The sequence below is a fragment of the Lutjanus erythropterus genome, chromosome 23, assembly GCF_056507025.1.
Source record: "Lutjanus erythropterus isolate fLutEry1 chromosome 23, fLutEry1.hap2, whole genome shotgun sequence".
Taxonomy (NCBI): domain Eukaryota; kingdom Metazoa; phylum Chordata; class Actinopteri; order Lutjaniformes; family Lutjanidae; genus Lutjanus; species Lutjanus erythropterus.
Genome location: NC_139339.1, coordinates 3,334,790 through 3,351,731, shown reverse-complemented (window position 1 = coordinate 3,351,731; position 16,942 = coordinate 3,334,790). Strand labels below are relative to the sequence as shown.

Here is a 16,942-nt window from a genome sequence, read left to right as displayed (position 1 = left end):
GAAAAAGCAAGAGAGACGGTCAGAGACAAAGACACACAGGGAAACAAAACAGACTGAAAGACGATTAAAAGGACAGAGTGAGAGAAAGAGATACAGAAAGTAAAAGACGTCTGACCTCCTTCTGTCGTCTGGGTGAGTCCGGCTCTGTTGATTCCTAACCTGCCTAGCAACAACTCTGCTATTAAAAAAAAAAAAAAAGAACAACTTTGGCTCTTTTAAAAGGCTCCTCTCTCGTCTTGGAGCTCCTGAAATATCTTTGAATCACTTTGACAGTTTTGGCTGCAGACGGGTCAGGTCTAGGAATTTGATAAACAGAATTTTCCAATTTTTTCTGTCTGGGAATTTAGGAAAATGTGCTTTGAACAGAAATTTTTGTGGAAAAACAACATTATATAACCCATAACGGGAGAAACTGTTTAGTTAAAGTTAAAGAAACTACTCTGTTCACTTAACATTAACCGCAACAATATACATATTTCCTTTTGAAAATCAGTGATTGAAGAAGTGTCAGTTCTGTGTGAACGATGTTGTTTACCTGCAGACAGTCATTTTTCATGTTCAGCATGATCGATTAATAGATTGTGCTACATTTTAACTGCTTTTTGAGTGTTTTCCTACTGTCTGACTAGTTGACTAGTCTAAATTAAAATTTGCATGTAGTCGACAGGCAAATTAGTCATCAGGAACATCCCTAACTAACAACCTTAAGTAATGCAGCTCGGGGAAGTGACCTCTGGACAGTAAGTTACTCCAGAAGGAAAAGGAAAACCCTCAGACTCAACGTGAAATAAATCCTTTTAATCTCTGTGAGCTGAACTTTGAGCTGCTCTCTTTAAGTGTGAAATGGCTCTCACAGATGAACGCTACATCACAGCTACCTGCCGCTTCATCGGTGCTGACTGGGGGATGTAGTCCACTGTGCTCTTTACTCAAAACCTCCCCATCAAGGCCTGAGCTGTGGACACCAGGGACATGTAGTAGCTCAGCCTGTCTGTCTGCCTGAGGTTGTCTGACAACATGGGGACAGCGGGTGCCTCTTGTATTATACATCCTTTTGTGTTTTTCCTTATAAATTAACTGGTTAGTTACCAATAAATGTCTGTGTCATCTGCATTTGTAGATAATAAGGACTACCACTTGTACGTGCAAACATTACGCTTTTTTATGTGCAGTGGAATTGTCTGTCAGGAGCAGGACAGGAGCTTTTATTTAGAGATAATTTTGTTGCTTCAGACATAAACACATTTGGAAAGTTGTTTTTTTGCGCTGACTTCAGGCTGCCGTTGCCCTGAGAGTTCAGCAGGATTCAGTGAAGCTGGTGTTGTACCTGGGTGTGGCCCAGTAAAGTCTGCAGCACTGGTCTGGACAACACCTGTCTGCAGCAGATGTTAATTCCCTCAGTATTGTCACTCTGTGCATATTGAGGGTAAAATATGTGTGAATCATTGTTGTGACCCGCGTGATTTGAACTTTGTTGCATGTGAAAGATCAAAGAACAGTTGGTTAAAGTAACAGGAGCAACACAATAAGTGAAGCGTTCATTTATGTTTCAAAGCTGTTGTCCTTCCCAGGTTTATGATGTAGTGCTGAGATGTCCTGCAGCAAGGCACTGAACTCTCAGCTGTCTGAACGTGAAGCAAAGCTGAGCTCACAGGGAAAGGAAATGTCAAATATAAAATTCATCCAGCCCGTGCCAAGATGACCAACAGGGTTAGAAAAAAAAAAAAAAACTTGTGGAGGTCAATAACTGAGGACTGGGTGTGACGACCGAGCAGCTATGTTTGTCCCTGGAAGAGAGAGAGATTTACAGAGGAGGAGGGGGAGGAGGAGGTGAAATGATGTGACTCATGTTTTCCTTTTATCTTATTCTCTGCTCCTCTTTTTTTCCTCCCTGCAGCCAGGGTCCTCTGTCATCCATCAGAGCAGCCATCAAGAGAAGTGAGTTTTCCTCCTCGACCTCTTCATGAAGTCCCTCCTCTTTTTCTTTGTTTGTTTGTGACTCTGTGATTCCAATGCAACGATCTCCAAAGTCAATTGTATCTGTGCAAAGTACAGATACAATTAATACAAAAACACAGAAGTCTAAACAAGGATCCTCACAGCCTAAAATCCCTCTGTAATCACTGGAAGCTTCTGAAAGTAAATTACTTTTCAGCATGTCAAACCACAAATAACCTTTCAGAATTTGAAGTAGAATGGATGAAAAAGTAATTGAGAGTTAGATTACAGTAGTGCCCTGAAGAATTCACAGGATACCTGCAGGATTTTAAAAGTATTGAATTATAAAAATCTAAAATTAAAGCCTTAAAAGTCTTCAATTTTTCTTACAAAGTCATGGTTTTTGTTAACAAAGGTCTTAACATGCAAACTTGAGTGTGTTAAGCTTATTCCAGGCAATATGAATGTGAGTTGTTTAATGGTTCACTAAATTCAACTACTTGGTAAGAATTGCTTTCTAGGGCTTAAAATCCATGCTGATTTTCCATTATATTATCTTTATTGTATGTATTTGTCAGTATGGTTGTGAAGTTGGCATTAAACCTAATTCTAAGTGGCATTAAAAAGATCTTAAAAAGAACCCTGTGTTTGGAAAGTGCATAAAAGTCAAATCATGATGCTAGATTTATTATATCTTATTTCACTACAAGAACAGCCCAACTAGAAAGAAGCCAAATATTCTTAAATATAATCAGATTGTCTCGTTTTAAGCATAATAATCTGCAGATTTTGTCATTGACAATGAACAAAGATAGATTAATTCAAACTTTAGTTGGTGTCACTTATTGTTTGTTTGGTGAAGTTAGATATATTTTTATTAAATTGAGATTCATTTTTTGAATGCAAGACTTGCTTGACAAGGTTCCTTTTCTATTTAGGCAAAAAATAAGACTTATTTCTCTGAAACAAGGCCGTTTGTTTTACTTTCTTGAAATGTGAGCGTGTGTTTAAACTGTAAGAGCAGAAGAAAGATGGAGAAAACAGCTTTATAGAAACCGGAGGTCCGTCTCACTTGTGGCCTGGAAAAGTGTGGATTTTTAAAAATGGAAAAAATGCAATTTGACCTTTTGTGGGGTAATAAAATCCAGAATGGCAAGGAAGGCAGCAACTCCCAAGACTGGACCGTCACCACAGTCGACTGTTTAACCACTTGTTAGTCCTCTTATGTAGCTTTATAACACTTCGTATATTCTATGTAAATTCTTCAGACCTAATCTTTTTTTTAAGGCTGTCATAACAAAAAATACAGCAGAAATCCAGATGTCTTGAGCTAAATTCACTTAAAATCTTGACTAGAGTTTTAAATAAAGCTCAGTGGGTTTGAAGGAAGCTTGTTAAATATATATTTTCATGTTTTTAATCCTTTAAATCTGATCTAAATGTCTCACACATGCATATATATATATATATATCTATGCTTTATACATGATGTGTGATCATTAAAGGGATAGTTCGGATTATTTTAAGTGGGTTTGTATGAGGTGTTTATCCATAGTCGGTGTATCACCTACAGCAGTTTGTGTTATTGTGTGACTTTGGTAAATCCGAACCATCCTTGTCCTGTTTACTTTTGTTAAAAAAAACAGCACAGATTTTAACTCTTTGCTGTTTCCTGTCTGTCAGCCTCCAACAGGTCAACATCTCTCTCTGAGTCGTCCAGAGACAGAGACAGAGAGCGAGACAGGGACAGAGACAGAGACAGGAGGTAAGACGCCACTCGACTCCTGTCACTAGATTATATTTTGCTGCAAAAATTATAAATAATTAAGCAAATATCTTGATGTTCAGGAGTGTTAGATCAGTCAGATTCCAGCAGCAGTTTGATTATTTGAGTGTTTGCACTGTTACATAATTTTATGTTGATGCTCTTTAGTAATTTGTCAAGTCAGGAAAAGAGAGTATTTTTAGTCAACAAACAAGCGTCATCATTTGTGTTTACAGTAAACAAGCTTCATAAAATGTACTGAGGAGCAGTTTATCATCCACTTCCTCCCTGCTCCACATTAACACACTTAGATTATTGTTTGATTTGAACCAGTGTAAACATTTATAAACCAGTTTTTTACTGTGTGTTGCCTCCATCATATTAAGGTCACGGTGTTTTAAAGTACAAACCAAATAGGAAAATGTGCCAAAGATAAAAGATGCCTGAATGTTGTTAGCAAATAAAGAATGTAAAGTCCATTTCTGTTTTTATTTTGGTTTTTATTAGTCTGTTGACTGAATTATTGATATTTCAGAAAAGGGTGTTCTGATTGGTCACCACTCATTATTGACCGATAGTCATTCTAAATAGTTTGATCGATCTGAAGAGCCAATCAGATGACAAAGTGGCAGGGACAAAAATTAACATCTGTCAAGTGTCAAATGTGGGTAGATTTTTTTGTTTGTTTTTGTTTCAGGTGCTCTGCTTCTTCTTAACATCAGAAACTTTCATGTTTTAAACAACCTTTGTCGACATTCAAGTATAGATTTCTATTTTTTATTTTCCTTGTTGAAATAAACACATTAGGTCTACATCTGACATTGCTTTCTTGTTCTTTTATTTCAGCATTGCAGTAACTTCTATGCTAAAAAATAATTAAAAAACTATGCTTATACATTATTATATGTCACTTTTATATCGTCAGATTGTAAAAATTCCTTGAAGAAAAATGTTACAGACCATGCAATCGGTGATCAATCGGCCCCAGAAATCCTGATTGCAGCACCATTTTGTTGTTTAATTTTATATAATTAAAAGTAAAATTTGTTTATCAAGTAAGAAAGTTCTAAGTGACGGACTTCATGAGTAGAAAATGTGTTTAGGAAAACACGTATGAATCTGTCCACAAACCGTCCAGCTGTTAAACAACATTACATGTGTATCAACACATCGACTTATCTGTTGGTGACTTCCTGTTTTCGGGACGTGTTGCTAGGCGACCGGAGATCACCATCCTGTCAGCGGAGCCGCTGGCCTCCACATCCTGGTTTCCTGGAGCTTCTGGGGGATTCCCGCCTCCCCCTCCTCCCCCACCACAGATCTGGGGACCCACAATCCCTCTGGCCATTCAGGTGACTCTGTCAGTGTGTCTCTTTATGTTCAGTATTATCTCAGTACGAATACGGAGCAAGTTCAGTTATTATTAAAGGTCTTGTTAGCTCTGATAAGGAGGTTCTGATTTTTATCTTTGTTTGTCTGTGGATTAAAGTTTTGGTGTGACAGGAACTTTTATCAAAGCAAAAGACTGCAGTGATCTTTATTTTTAAACTGTCCAGAATCATGTGGTCAGTCAAGTATCACTGATCATCATATAAAACGTCAGAAGATAGTAATAATTTTAATTTCCCAGAGACAGGTGATTTATTAAAATCCTCTGTAGATCCTCTCCTTTGAGAAGCTGGATTAGAAAATATTCTTTTTTTATGTTTCTCCTCTTTAGCCTCCTCCGTCCTATGAGGAGGTGATCAGGGAGAAGACGCAGGAGGTCCTCCTCCCTTCTTCCTCCTCCTGCTCCTCCTTATCGTCTTTATCGTCATCACGTTCAGCTCCAACAATAACCATCGCCACACAGACTGACCCGGGATCTGCCCCCGAAAACCAGGACTCACAGGGTGAGAGGAAGAACGTTTATGTGTGGTGAATCAACCTGTTGGGGTTTATTTTGCAATATACTAATTGCTAATAAAAAAAACAATAATTTGACACAAAATATTAATTTCAAAATTATTTTATTGATTTAAAAATATGCTGCTGCTATTCAGAAATAACAGACATTCAATTGCCATAATTGACCAATCAGAGTCGAGTATTTAAGGAACCCGTGTATAATTAAGATTAATTTGTGTGTTTGTGTGCAGTGAGAAGACCAGTGAGACCGCCACGGCCACGTCTTTCTTACCCTCCAAAACCGTCTCATGTTGATGACCTCACCATCACCGTCAGCCAATCAGAACTCACCTCTGTTGACAGTGAGAGCGTGGTACCAAACACACACCCTGAGACGGTGACACACGCCGCCGCTCCCTCGCAGTGCTGCGACCTCCTCGCTGATCTCTGTTCACCTTTGACCTCCACATCTGGCGCTCAGACTGACCAGTGGGACCAGTCCTTCGCTGCTGTTGACACGGCAACTCCTCCTACAGCTTCCTCTCACGTCCCGTTGGAGCGGCCCAGGCCACGCCCCCGCTCCAGGCTCAGCGTGCAGCCAATCGGCAGCGAGGTCAAAGTCCAGACGTTGGTGAAACTGCGTGACGACGGTTTTGCCACGCTAGCCGCCCGCGCAGGAACCGACAACGCCAACCAGGAGGCGAGTCAGGGGAAGTACCTCCAGGAGCTGCTCGAGGCCTTCAGCGCGGACGACTGGGGCTTCCCTGAGCGCCGCAGCGACAGCAGTGGGCACAGCCAATCAGAGAGCGAGGAGGGAGAGGAGGAAGAGGAGGACATGGCGACCCTGAAAGCGAGGATACAAGCGTTTGAGCAGCAGCAGCAGCAGCAGGTGGCTGATGGGAGCTGCGGAGACACTAACAACTTTGTAGCCACAAAGAGACCCGAACCTCGGCCACGCCCTCGTCTCCAGGGGCAACCAGCCAAATCTGTCCCCCCAACTGTCGCCCCCAAACCCAAAAACTTCTCGCATGCCCCCAAACCGTCCACCAAGGGATTCTGGGAAGATGGAGGGTCGTCAGACTCAGGCAGCAGTGAGGTTTTAAAAACAACTGAAACTCCGTCTACAGACTCAAAACCTCAAACTGCTGCAGAACCGCCACCCTCTGCTCTGGCTGTGGTGCCCCCACCCTCCAAAAACACCGAAAAGCCCTCCGTGACACCAAAACCACAGTTCACTCCAGAAACCCTCCAGTCTGGTACCCCTGTCCCGGCCCCCAGGCCCCCTCCACCCAAACTCACCCCTTCTGTCGGCGACGCCTCTTCCCCGTCCAATCCCAAACCTCCGCCCAGACCTCCGGTCGCCCCCAGGGCCAGCGTCGGAGCTCCGCCCCAGGAGAAGAGCACCGCGGCCGGGCGCACCACCCCGACTCTGCCCCCGAGGCCGTCTGCGGAGGTCAGCGGTGGAGCCCAGACGGAGACTCAGGGTGGAGGTGATGAGAAGCAGGCAAACCAAACTGGTGAGTGTTATTCTGTTCTTCAGTAGTCTGTCATCTTTACTGCCCCCTGCAGGCAGCTCAGAGGAACTGCAACAACCATTTGTCTATAAAAAAGCAGAACGCGAGTTTTGACATTGTTTTGTCTGGCGGAGGCGTTTGTTGAATAAGGAAACTTAAAGATAAAATTTGAAAGAAAAAAAAATGCTTTTTGTATCTCATCAATTATAAATGATCGATCGATTCTTAGCATTTTCAGCTATCGGTTGAGGAAAATACATAAAGTTTGAAACCTTTAACCATTTTCTCCAACTTTGGAGGCAAATACTTTTTACTTCACTAGGCTAAATTTATTTGATAACTTAAGTCAGTCACTTCACAGATTCAGACAATTAATACAAAATACTTCATAAATCAACTATTATTAACAATTATGATATAGATTAAGCCACCCAGCGGTTAAATATTAGGATAATTACTGAATGTCAGAGTTGGTTATCAGCCAGGTCGATAATCAGTTGACCCCTCTTTAGTTTATAGTGTGGATCGGGGCCAAAAGAAATATCAGTTCACACAAAATAGAGTCTCGTTGAGGTGAATTTCTGATTCATCTAAAACTGAATGTCATTGTAAACAAAATAATCAGTGCAGTTGATCAACAACAACTGTTTATTCCGCCTGTAAACATCGGAAGCCAAAAACACTTAGATTTAGAGAAGATTTCACAACATTTTCCATCCTTCTCTCCTCTTTTCTGTTCTTTTTTTTTTCCTCTGCCCACAGATGTGTTCTTCTGTTGCGGCAGGAATTCCTGACTTACTGCCCATTTTAAACTGAGACGATTAAGACATTTTAGCAGCAGAGTGACTCAGAGAAAAAAAGCAAGGTGGAGGTTTTTGGTCTTTACACATTTGACAAACATGTTGACTGCTGGTGGCAAAAAGGACCTGAGACTGAGAATTTACAGGAGTCCAAATGGCAAAAAGTAACGTCATAGGTAGGACTGAATTAATTAGTCAGTAGATGGACAAAACATTAAATGGGGAATGTTGGTAATTTTTGAGACAAAATTACCCCCAAAACCACTGAACTCAGCTTCTTAAATGTGTACATTTGGTTGTTTTGTTAGTCTTCTGTGATATTATATCTAAATATCCTGGACAAAAGAAGAGACGTGAATGGTTCACGTTGAGCTTTGTAAAATGTCGATAGACAGGAAACAAGTGATCAGTTGATTAATCAAGGAAAATAATTGATTGAAGCCCTAAGTGTTGGTTGATTTTAGGATTTTACATGAACAAGTTAGACATCTGACTTTCGATTATTGATGATTTTCGGCCAGTATCAGTTTTTAAATCCCCAGATTGATCTTTACATCTGTGTGTGAAAACGTGCACATTTATTCTCCTGGAGCCTGACCGATATATCAACTGATATTTCCTGCCTGATACTGACACTATCAGCATAAATAGCTTGTTCTAGTGGTGTTTTTTATTTAGAGTAAATTAAAATTTATATATACAGGTGAAAGTTTACCATTTCAGTGCCCTGATATCATTTTGGACAATAAAGTTTATTGTTAAACTGTAAAATGTGCCTCCATTACATTACAGTAACCACTTTGAGGGATCATTGCAAAAATGTGTTTTTGTATATATTCTGTTTTCTGTATATTATATTCTGTAGTGACTGATGTATTGATATTGGATTTATTTTACTCCCTAATATCGGCATTGGCTCTAAAAATCCAGTCTCAGACACAAAAAGGCTGTTGTCGGTGTAAAAGTTGTATAGATTATAGCTGCTTAAGTTTCCAGGATAAACTCAGAGAAACAACATCTGTTTATTTGATTTAATTCAGTCTCCACAAACTGAATCAAAACCCTGAAACCGGAGCTCTTTGACATTTGTGTTGGAGAGGCAGACTGGATTGACCCCGTCGGGTTTCCATTGCAGGATGGTCTGTTTGCTGCCAGAGTTTCTAATGCTGCTCTCAAACCACTTTGGCCTGTTAAACATTTAAAGTCCATCATTCAGCTGGTGAAGTCCTGCCCCTCTGGTTCTGCTCGTGTGCAGGAATTCAGGTCATTCACAAATATTTACGTGAGGTTTGGAGGAAGCGTGCTGCTTCCAGCTTACACTGCTTATCTCCCAGATAACCTGAATGTGTAGCTGCTGCAGATAAGCTCTCGGTTTAGTGAAGTATTGTTTGCTGAACTTGCAGAGCAGCTGCAGTTGTTACAATCGTGATTATTTGTTAGATTTCAGTTATCAGCACTGTGAGGGTTTGTAGTTACTGAATGTTTGACTTTTCTACTCACCAGCAAAGTACCAACTGATATAATACTGACACTGGGCTCAGATTTATTTCACTTTTGACTATATTTAGAGCCTCAGTGTGATGTAGGACTGCAACGATTATTTGATTATTAATCAATAATTGAATTAATCACCATCTATGTGATAATTGAGCAATTGGTTTGAGTAATTTTCTGAGAAAAAAAGTCAAAATTCTGTGATTTCACCTTCTTAAATATGAATATTTTTGTGTCTTTACTCATTTATGACAGTAAACTGAATATCTTTGGGTTGTGAGTAAAAAAAGACATTTGATGACATCATTTAAGGCTTCGTGAAATCAACATTTTTCACAATTTTCCGACATTAAAAATAATTGACACTTTTAATCACCTACGAAAATAATTGTTAGTTGCAGCCTTAGTTTGATGAGTAGAGCTGCAACTAATGATTATTTTCATTATCGGTTATTTTATAGGCTAACCAGTTAATGGTTTGGTCTATAAAATGTCAGAAAATGGTGAAAATTTGAAATAGTCTCCACTGTTTACCCTGAAACCTCTCTGGGATCGACTGTGACGTCTGTGTTTCCCGATGAGTTTCACTGTAATCTGACACTAAACAACAAGCAAACTCTTCTTCTCTGTCATCATCACTTCTGGAATTTTTCTGCTAGTCCACGTTTTCTGCAGTCTTTGCGCTGAAGAAATTACCCACAGTTCAAAATATTGTGATGTTAGTGGTTTTTGTTTATCTACTTGGGTCTAAATCAAACCAAATCACATGGTCAGACGTTGGAGGTCAGACGGCACCAGTAATATATGTTCTGATTTTTGTCGTTTCAGTGAAAGCAGGAAGTAGTCGTCCAGGCGTCCCAACCAAACCAGCAGGCCTGACCTCACCACGCAGAGCCAGCGGTAAGAGAGAGAGTGTGTGTGTGTGTGTGTGTGTGTATAAGCTGGTGTAGCTTTAGTACAATGGAGTGTTTAAGAGCTTAGAGACACAAATCTTGCTCATTCATTATATTGCAAAAATATGCAAACATGCGGAGAGATTTTACATGGTGTGTGTGTGTGTGCGCTTATATATCAGTCTGTGTGTGTGTGTGTGTGTGTGTGTGTGTGTGTGCAACAGAAGAGAGCAGGGGTTTGGAGGGAGGCGGGGTTTACATTATTCAAGCCAAACACTGTGAAAGAAAAATGCTGTGATTGTGTGAGAAGAAAAAAGCCCCACTGTTGTTCGTGCTGAGTGAGTTTGATGTGTCAGAACTGTGTGTGTGCTGCCAGCTGTATGTCGCTCGCTGCGTCCATGTGATCGGTCAACTTGACGGAGAATTACCATTATGTAACCAGACATGAACTTGTGTAAACCAGGAAGAAAGTTAAGAGTGTTTACTTCTGGTTTATCCACGTCAAAGCTCCTAAACTTCTGAGTTCCAGTCAGTACACTCAGTTGTGTAACGGTTGTAAAACCAGCCAGAAAACTTTTTATCCCAAATTCAAAGCCAGGATAAAAAGATAGGTCTTAAATTTCTTTTTAAATGTCTGAAGGAAGTTTGCTGTTCTAAGATCTGTTTTCTATCTGTGCAATAGTTACCTTGAATTTGACATAATCTGTAAATGCTGCTGCTTTTATCATCACTGTCCTGTTGTACTTGGGACAACAGGACAGTGTCTTCAAACAAAAGTAGGTCATCAGTATCAGTGCCTCATTTACCCACTTAGTTATTCCATCTATTTGTGCTGTGTTACTATTTAAAAAGCTAAAATAGGAAGACAGAGGAGATAAAAAGTCCTGAAGTGTGTCTTATAATATCTAAACGTTTGATTTAGTCGCAGTCTCGCCTCTGTTTCAGTTGTGAATTCTCCCAGTCCCCTGTAAACACTTCATTGTTCGCTGTGTGCCTGCAGCTGAATGCACACTCACTGTACAGAAACACAGAGGTGCTTCTGTTAGCCTAACATGCTAACTGGTTGCTAAGGAAACGCTGGTCTGAATCTATACGTATTTTGTAAACTAATGTGTGTACAACATGATGCAGTGCATTTTTTAGATAATCATTATATTAAAACGTTCAGTTTCTCGTATGAATAATCTGTAATGAGTGCGTCGTATGAAAAATGTAATCTGACATCTGCTCTCCACCTCCAGCTCCAAATCTGGCCCCCAAACCCACCGCAGTCTCATCAGGGCCTCCAGATCCAAACCCCGTCCCGTCCAAACCTACGGCTGCTGCCCCGGCCACGGCCCCCAAACCTACAGGACCAACCCCGGCCGTGAAACCCCCGACCCCTGCTCCGGCCCCGGCCCTGAGGAAAGGCCCAGTCATCCCGGCTAAACCAGAAACTACCAGCACCACAAACCCAGACTCCTCAGACCCTGTACTCCCCCCACGGTAAGAAAGAGATTTGTCTTAATTCACTGAAAATGATCCGCAGTGTCCAGACGTTGTCCCGTACAGCTGAGAATGCCAGTTAATTAAATTGGAATTATGCTGCTCAGTGTTTCTGCAGACTGCTGTCAATCTGGAATGACAAGAATGTGCTTGTTCTTTATTTTAGATTACACTGCTGTGATAGTCGGCGTTTCTCAGCGTTGGTATTCGAATAGTTTGGTGAAATAGTTGCTAAGTTACAGCCAGCTGGCAAACCTCAGCGTGACTGAAGTTACAGTTAGCTGGTCGCCTTTATTGTTGGCTAAAATCTGAAAATATGCAAGTGCGACATTGTACAAAGAAAGGACTTAAATTTTAATGTTGAATGCAGCTTAATGAGCCACAGCCGACCGCACTTCCCTGATTTTTTACCAGATTTTGCAGCACAGGTTCAAATAAATTGAGCTCAAACACAATGACCTTCAGGAAGTTGAAGTTATGACGCTAATTTCCGTTAAGAGAAAAATTAAGGAGAATTTATTTCTGCGTTTCTAAATTTTGGATTTTGAATTAAAAAGCTACCAGTTTTTAAATTTTTCATGGAATATACACTTCAAGACTCATCCTCTGCTTTTCTTTTCAGGCCTTCAAGTGTGAAGCTCCTCCCCCTTCGTCCTCCACCAATCAAATCCACCCCTGGGCGACCACCTCCGCCAGCCATCAACTCAACCACTGCAGCCAACCAGACTGCGCCTCCTCCTTCCAAAACTGGCCCCGCCCCCTCTGTTTCCCCACCCAGCCAGTCTTCACCTCCCCAAACCACGCCATCCCTTTCTCCTGTTTCAGCCAATCAGACGCAGTCTCAAAAGGCGCCAAAGAAAGGACCACCTCTGCCCCCCCGTCCTAAACCTGGACACCCTCTCTATAACAGCTACGTGGTATGAACACACACACACAGACACACACACACACAAACACTGTCACAGATTTGAGTTGTGTCATTTCTTGAACCTTTCATGTCTCAGAAACAGGAAGTCCTGATCGTCCTGGACGACCCGAGCCCCCCTGTCCCCTCAGAGCCTCTGTCAGGTGAAGGGAGGAGTCAAACCGCCGTCACTCCGCTCATCAACCCGTCACTGTGTCTCCTGGATCTTGACACCCAACCAGACCCTGTCCCAGATCAGGACAGCCAATCAAAACCGGCCTTGGAGGGTCTCAGCCTGTCAGACTCCCAGGTATTAAAATAACAAGCTAACTGAATCCTTTTTAAAACCATGATGTGTTCTTCATATAACTGTGGAGTGTCCCTTTAAATATTTGAAAACGGTCTCAGATGGGACTGGTTTTTTTTTAAACCTAAATACAGCTGTGGTGAAAAACTGTCGAGTACTGCAAACTTTTATAAATTGTTTAGATTCACAGTCCTGTTTACTTATTCTTTGATCAGATAGTTCCTAATTTGAAACTATGATTTATAACATTTCCACATTAAAATAATTTATTGGGTTGCATACTTACATCATCCAAAATGTTTCCAACAGTGTTGTCAGAGAAATCCGTAATTTATTCAAGGAAACGGCGCCTTTCGTTTGGTCGCCTGTTGGCAAATCTGGGGTGTCAGATACGTCCGATATTGAGGAACGAAGTCAGTGAACGTGACTAAACGTAACATGAATAAAACTTTACAATGACCTCGTCCATTAACATGTTTTTTGCCTGAGTCAGTTCAGGTGGATTTTCATTTGTATTTGTGGTCGTTTAACAATGAAGACAACAACTCCCATGATCCCACACTGCTTCAGGACAGCATCAACATCTGTCTTTTGGACTAGTTTAGATCTGAGAGACAGAAATAACAAATTTTGTATTTAAATCATACTTTTGCTAATTTTTTATTTCGGCATAGTTCCTGTTTTGTGATAAGAAATACTTTTGTAGAAAAACATATTTATATTATTAAAAGAGTAATAAAACACCTCGTGATAATCTTGATGTGCAGGTGCACCCTGGGACACATCCAGCTGTAGTCTCAAACATTAAATCCATAGCTAGCTAAAAACAGACCTTCTTTTACAGCTTTAATTGTGTTTCCCACAGTTCAACTTTTTATTGTACAGGAAATAAGTTGACACAGGTTTTGTTTTTCTTCTGTCATTTAGTCGATTCTGCCTGTGCAGCCGACGGAGCAGAAAGAACAACCAGACGCTCCTCCTGTCAGGTCAGACACATCATCATTAACTCAGGTGTGTTCTTCATGCATTTCATTTTGTGTGTGTTTCCTGATCTGTGTGTGTGTGTTTGTGCAGCGGTCCTCGGTGCGTCGCCTTGTTCGATTACGAGGGAGAGGAGAACGACGAGCTCACCTTCTCCCAAGGTGACGTCATTGCCCTCCTGGAGCTCATCGGGCAGGAGTGGGGGCGTGGCCAGATCCACGGGCGAATCGGAATATTCCCCCTGAACTTCACCGAGGTGGTGGAGCCCCCCCCGCAGCCGGCGTCGTCACCGCCGCCGCCGCCGGGGGAAACGGCAAACCCAGCACCAACAGATAACACGGTGACAGAAAGTAACGGTGAGCTGAAAGGACCGTCTTAGATTTGTTTCTCTTCTTTTCTGAAAAACCGTCTGTTCTTGATTAAATGCAGCAAACGACACAATTTATTACAGAAGACAAACACGTGTTCAAACTTTCTTCATTATTCAACTGTGGCCTCATCATCTGAAGTTGTTTTCTGTCCCGATCATCTCAATTAAGAAGAATTTTTAATTGTCAGACTCTCAAAGGAAACTTGTTGAACTACATTCTGAGGAAGAGCTGTTTGTCTTTGATCAAGTTTTTCTTTAAACCTGTCACAGTTTGTTTTAAACAGTTTTATGTTCAAGCAAGAACGTCCTTTCCTCCCCTGCACAACTTACAACTTCCATCCTGTACACAAAGCTTTCACCGATTCGTCCTCATGTTCTTTCTAGTTTCACATTTCTTCACTTTTCTGATGATGATCTGAAAAATCTTCTCTGTTTGACATATTCTGATAATTAATGTAGCTGATATTTATTGGCTATAATTTAATTACTGGAATAGTAAATATGTTGAATTTCTCAATATTTGATATTTATCTTGCATCCTCAAGCTAAAGCAGATTCATTTCTTTTTCCATGTTTATATTTGAATGTAATGGTCGTTTTCTTTTATCCTCAACAGCACCAAAGACGTCACAGGACCCAGACTCAGAGGTGTGTGTGTGTGTGTGTGTGTGTGTGTGTGTGTGTTTATACTGTTTTAATAAGTTATCTTGGGGTGTCACTAATCATAATTCGATCCTTTAGCACAGACAGTAACAGTTGTTAGACTAAGAAGTATTGATTTGTTAAGATTATCAAATGATTTTATGCCTGGATAACTGTTTATTTATCTTTATTTATTATTTACATTTTCAAATTCTTCTTTAAAAACAGTCTGTATGGTCTCAGGTGTGATACAACAGTCAGGAAGCTAAACTGTGTCATATTTGCAGTGTTGTTTGTACACAGGGGTGGAAATAAAAATAATACTGTGATTTGGTGTTTGGAGCAGTGGACCTGGAGTGTCCTGGTCAAAAGCACTGACAGGAGAATTGAACCTGACATACATGTTATTGAACATCAGACAGAACTGATGCAGTTATTTTCTGTTTTCTTTAGTGAAGAAAATAAGAGAAAGGGTTAACTCTTGTTTTTAAATATTGCACAATATACAACATAAATCTACTTTGTACATGTTCAACAACAACGTTCAGATTTTTCCTTTATAAATTGCACTGATAAGTTGTTTTTAATTGTGCAGACGAAGGAGTGGGCTGTGGCTCTGTTTGACTTCCCCGGTCAGACTGCAGAGGATCTGTCCTTCCACAAGGGGGCGCTCATCCAGGTGTTAGAGCACATTGACGCTGAGTGGAGGAGAGGAAGACTGGAGGGGAAGGAGGGACTCTACCCTGCTGCCTTCACACAGTCCTGCCAGGGTACAACACACACACACACACACACACACACACACACACAGCAGACAAAATAATACACACCCTAAAATACATAGAAATATGATGAAGTGTGAAATACATTTTCTTGTGCTGCTTTCATGAATATATTAATGTTTGGTTTTTTGTAATGTGGAATATTAGCTGTTATAACAGCTCTTAGGGAGGCTTATGGTGATTCAGTAAAATAAACCAGTTTGACCCATTTCTGATTCACAAACACACACGTGTGCAGTAAATGTTTATTTGTTTATTTGTTAGGATCCACATTATCTGTGTCCAAAAGCAAAGCACAAAAACAAACATATAGTAGTAGTATTTTTATTCAGTCATTACAACACAGTATGTATACAGTATACATTATACAGTATAATATACCATAAATATAAACAATATAAACACTAGAAACCCAGTCAGTCTGTATGAAGCAGGAACTGTAAAGGCACAGGCAGAAGTATTATACTTATTTATGCCTGTGCTTCATTTTTAACTCTTAGATCTACCCTCCAGAAATAATAATAAATAAAAAAAATGATGCACACTTGTAGCTTTCAAAAAATAGAATTAAATTAGATTTATATTAACATTGTTTCAGACTGTAACCCCAACAAGAAGTAAGTCTCCTTTTAATTCATTTTTTAGCTTTTTGTGCAGTAAACTTAAAAACATCTGTCCAATCATATTTACACATTGTTCACAGTCAGGAAGTGATTAATTTAAGTGCTGCATTATTAATATTAAGAGACAATTTATTGACATCAAACCATATATTTTTTTCTTTTCTTTAGTGGATTGTGTAAAGTGGAACATGATAAACATCACAGCCCACAAATAAAAATGATTAAAAACATTTTAAACATTAAAGTTATCACAGACAGCAAACATAAAACATATAATAACAACATTCATATAACATTAATATTTATAAGATATAATAAAAACTAGGACTTTTTCATTGATAGAGTCGTCAGTAGAGTTCCCATCCTAAGTTTCCTTGTTTGCTTTTTAAACATTGATTTAATAACACTTCCTCTCACCGATTCCAGCTCAGCCAATCTCAGGCCAGCAGACAGCGGTTAAAGGCGTGGCCAAGTTCGACTTTGCAGCAGAGAGCGAGGACGAGCTCACATTAAAGGTGTGTGTTTGTCAGGAGTCAGTATTTTCTGTCTGCAGAGAT

The 16,942-nt window shown here is 40.3% G+C and overlaps 1 protein-coding gene across 5 annotated transcripts in view; it reads left to right on the top strand.

Annotated features, from left to right (window-relative positions):
- The window catches only part of LOC146305386 (uncharacterized), a 48,548-nt gene that overhangs the window by 10,513 nt on the left and 21,093 nt on the right, over positions 1 to 16,942 (top strand). For all 5 annotated transcript variants that reach the window (XR_014769120.1, XR_014769121.1, XR_014769119.1 and 2 more), the window contains exons 3-16: positions 1,898 to 1,938; positions 3,622 to 3,703; positions 4,920 to 5,055; positions 5,424 to 5,595; positions 5,842 to 7,107; positions 10,227 to 10,298; positions 11,533 to 11,776; positions 12,399 to 12,693; positions 12,781 to 12,990; positions 13,915 to 13,973; positions 14,062 to 14,324; positions 14,955 to 14,986; positions 15,576 to 15,750; positions 16,812 to 16,900. Coding sequence is in view for 2 of the 5 variants with exons in the window: in XM_084712758.1 (XP_084568884.1) it covers positions 1,898 to 1,938; positions 3,622 to 3,703; positions 4,920 to 5,055; positions 5,424 to 5,595; positions 5,842 to 7,107; positions 10,227 to 10,298; positions 11,533 to 11,776; positions 12,399 to 12,693; positions 12,781 to 12,990; positions 13,915 to 13,973; positions 14,062 to 14,324; positions 14,955 to 14,986; positions 15,576 to 15,750; positions 16,812 to 16,900 (3,136 nt within the window). In the remaining 3 variants the exon portion in view is untranslated. The remainder of the gene's footprint in view (positions 1 to 1,897; positions 1,939 to 3,621; positions 3,704 to 4,919; positions 5,056 to 5,423; positions 5,596 to 5,841; positions 7,108 to 10,226; positions 10,299 to 11,532; positions 11,777 to 12,398; positions 12,694 to 12,780; positions 12,991 to 13,914; positions 13,974 to 14,061; positions 14,325 to 14,954; positions 14,987 to 15,575; positions 15,751 to 16,811; positions 16,901 to 16,942) is intronic.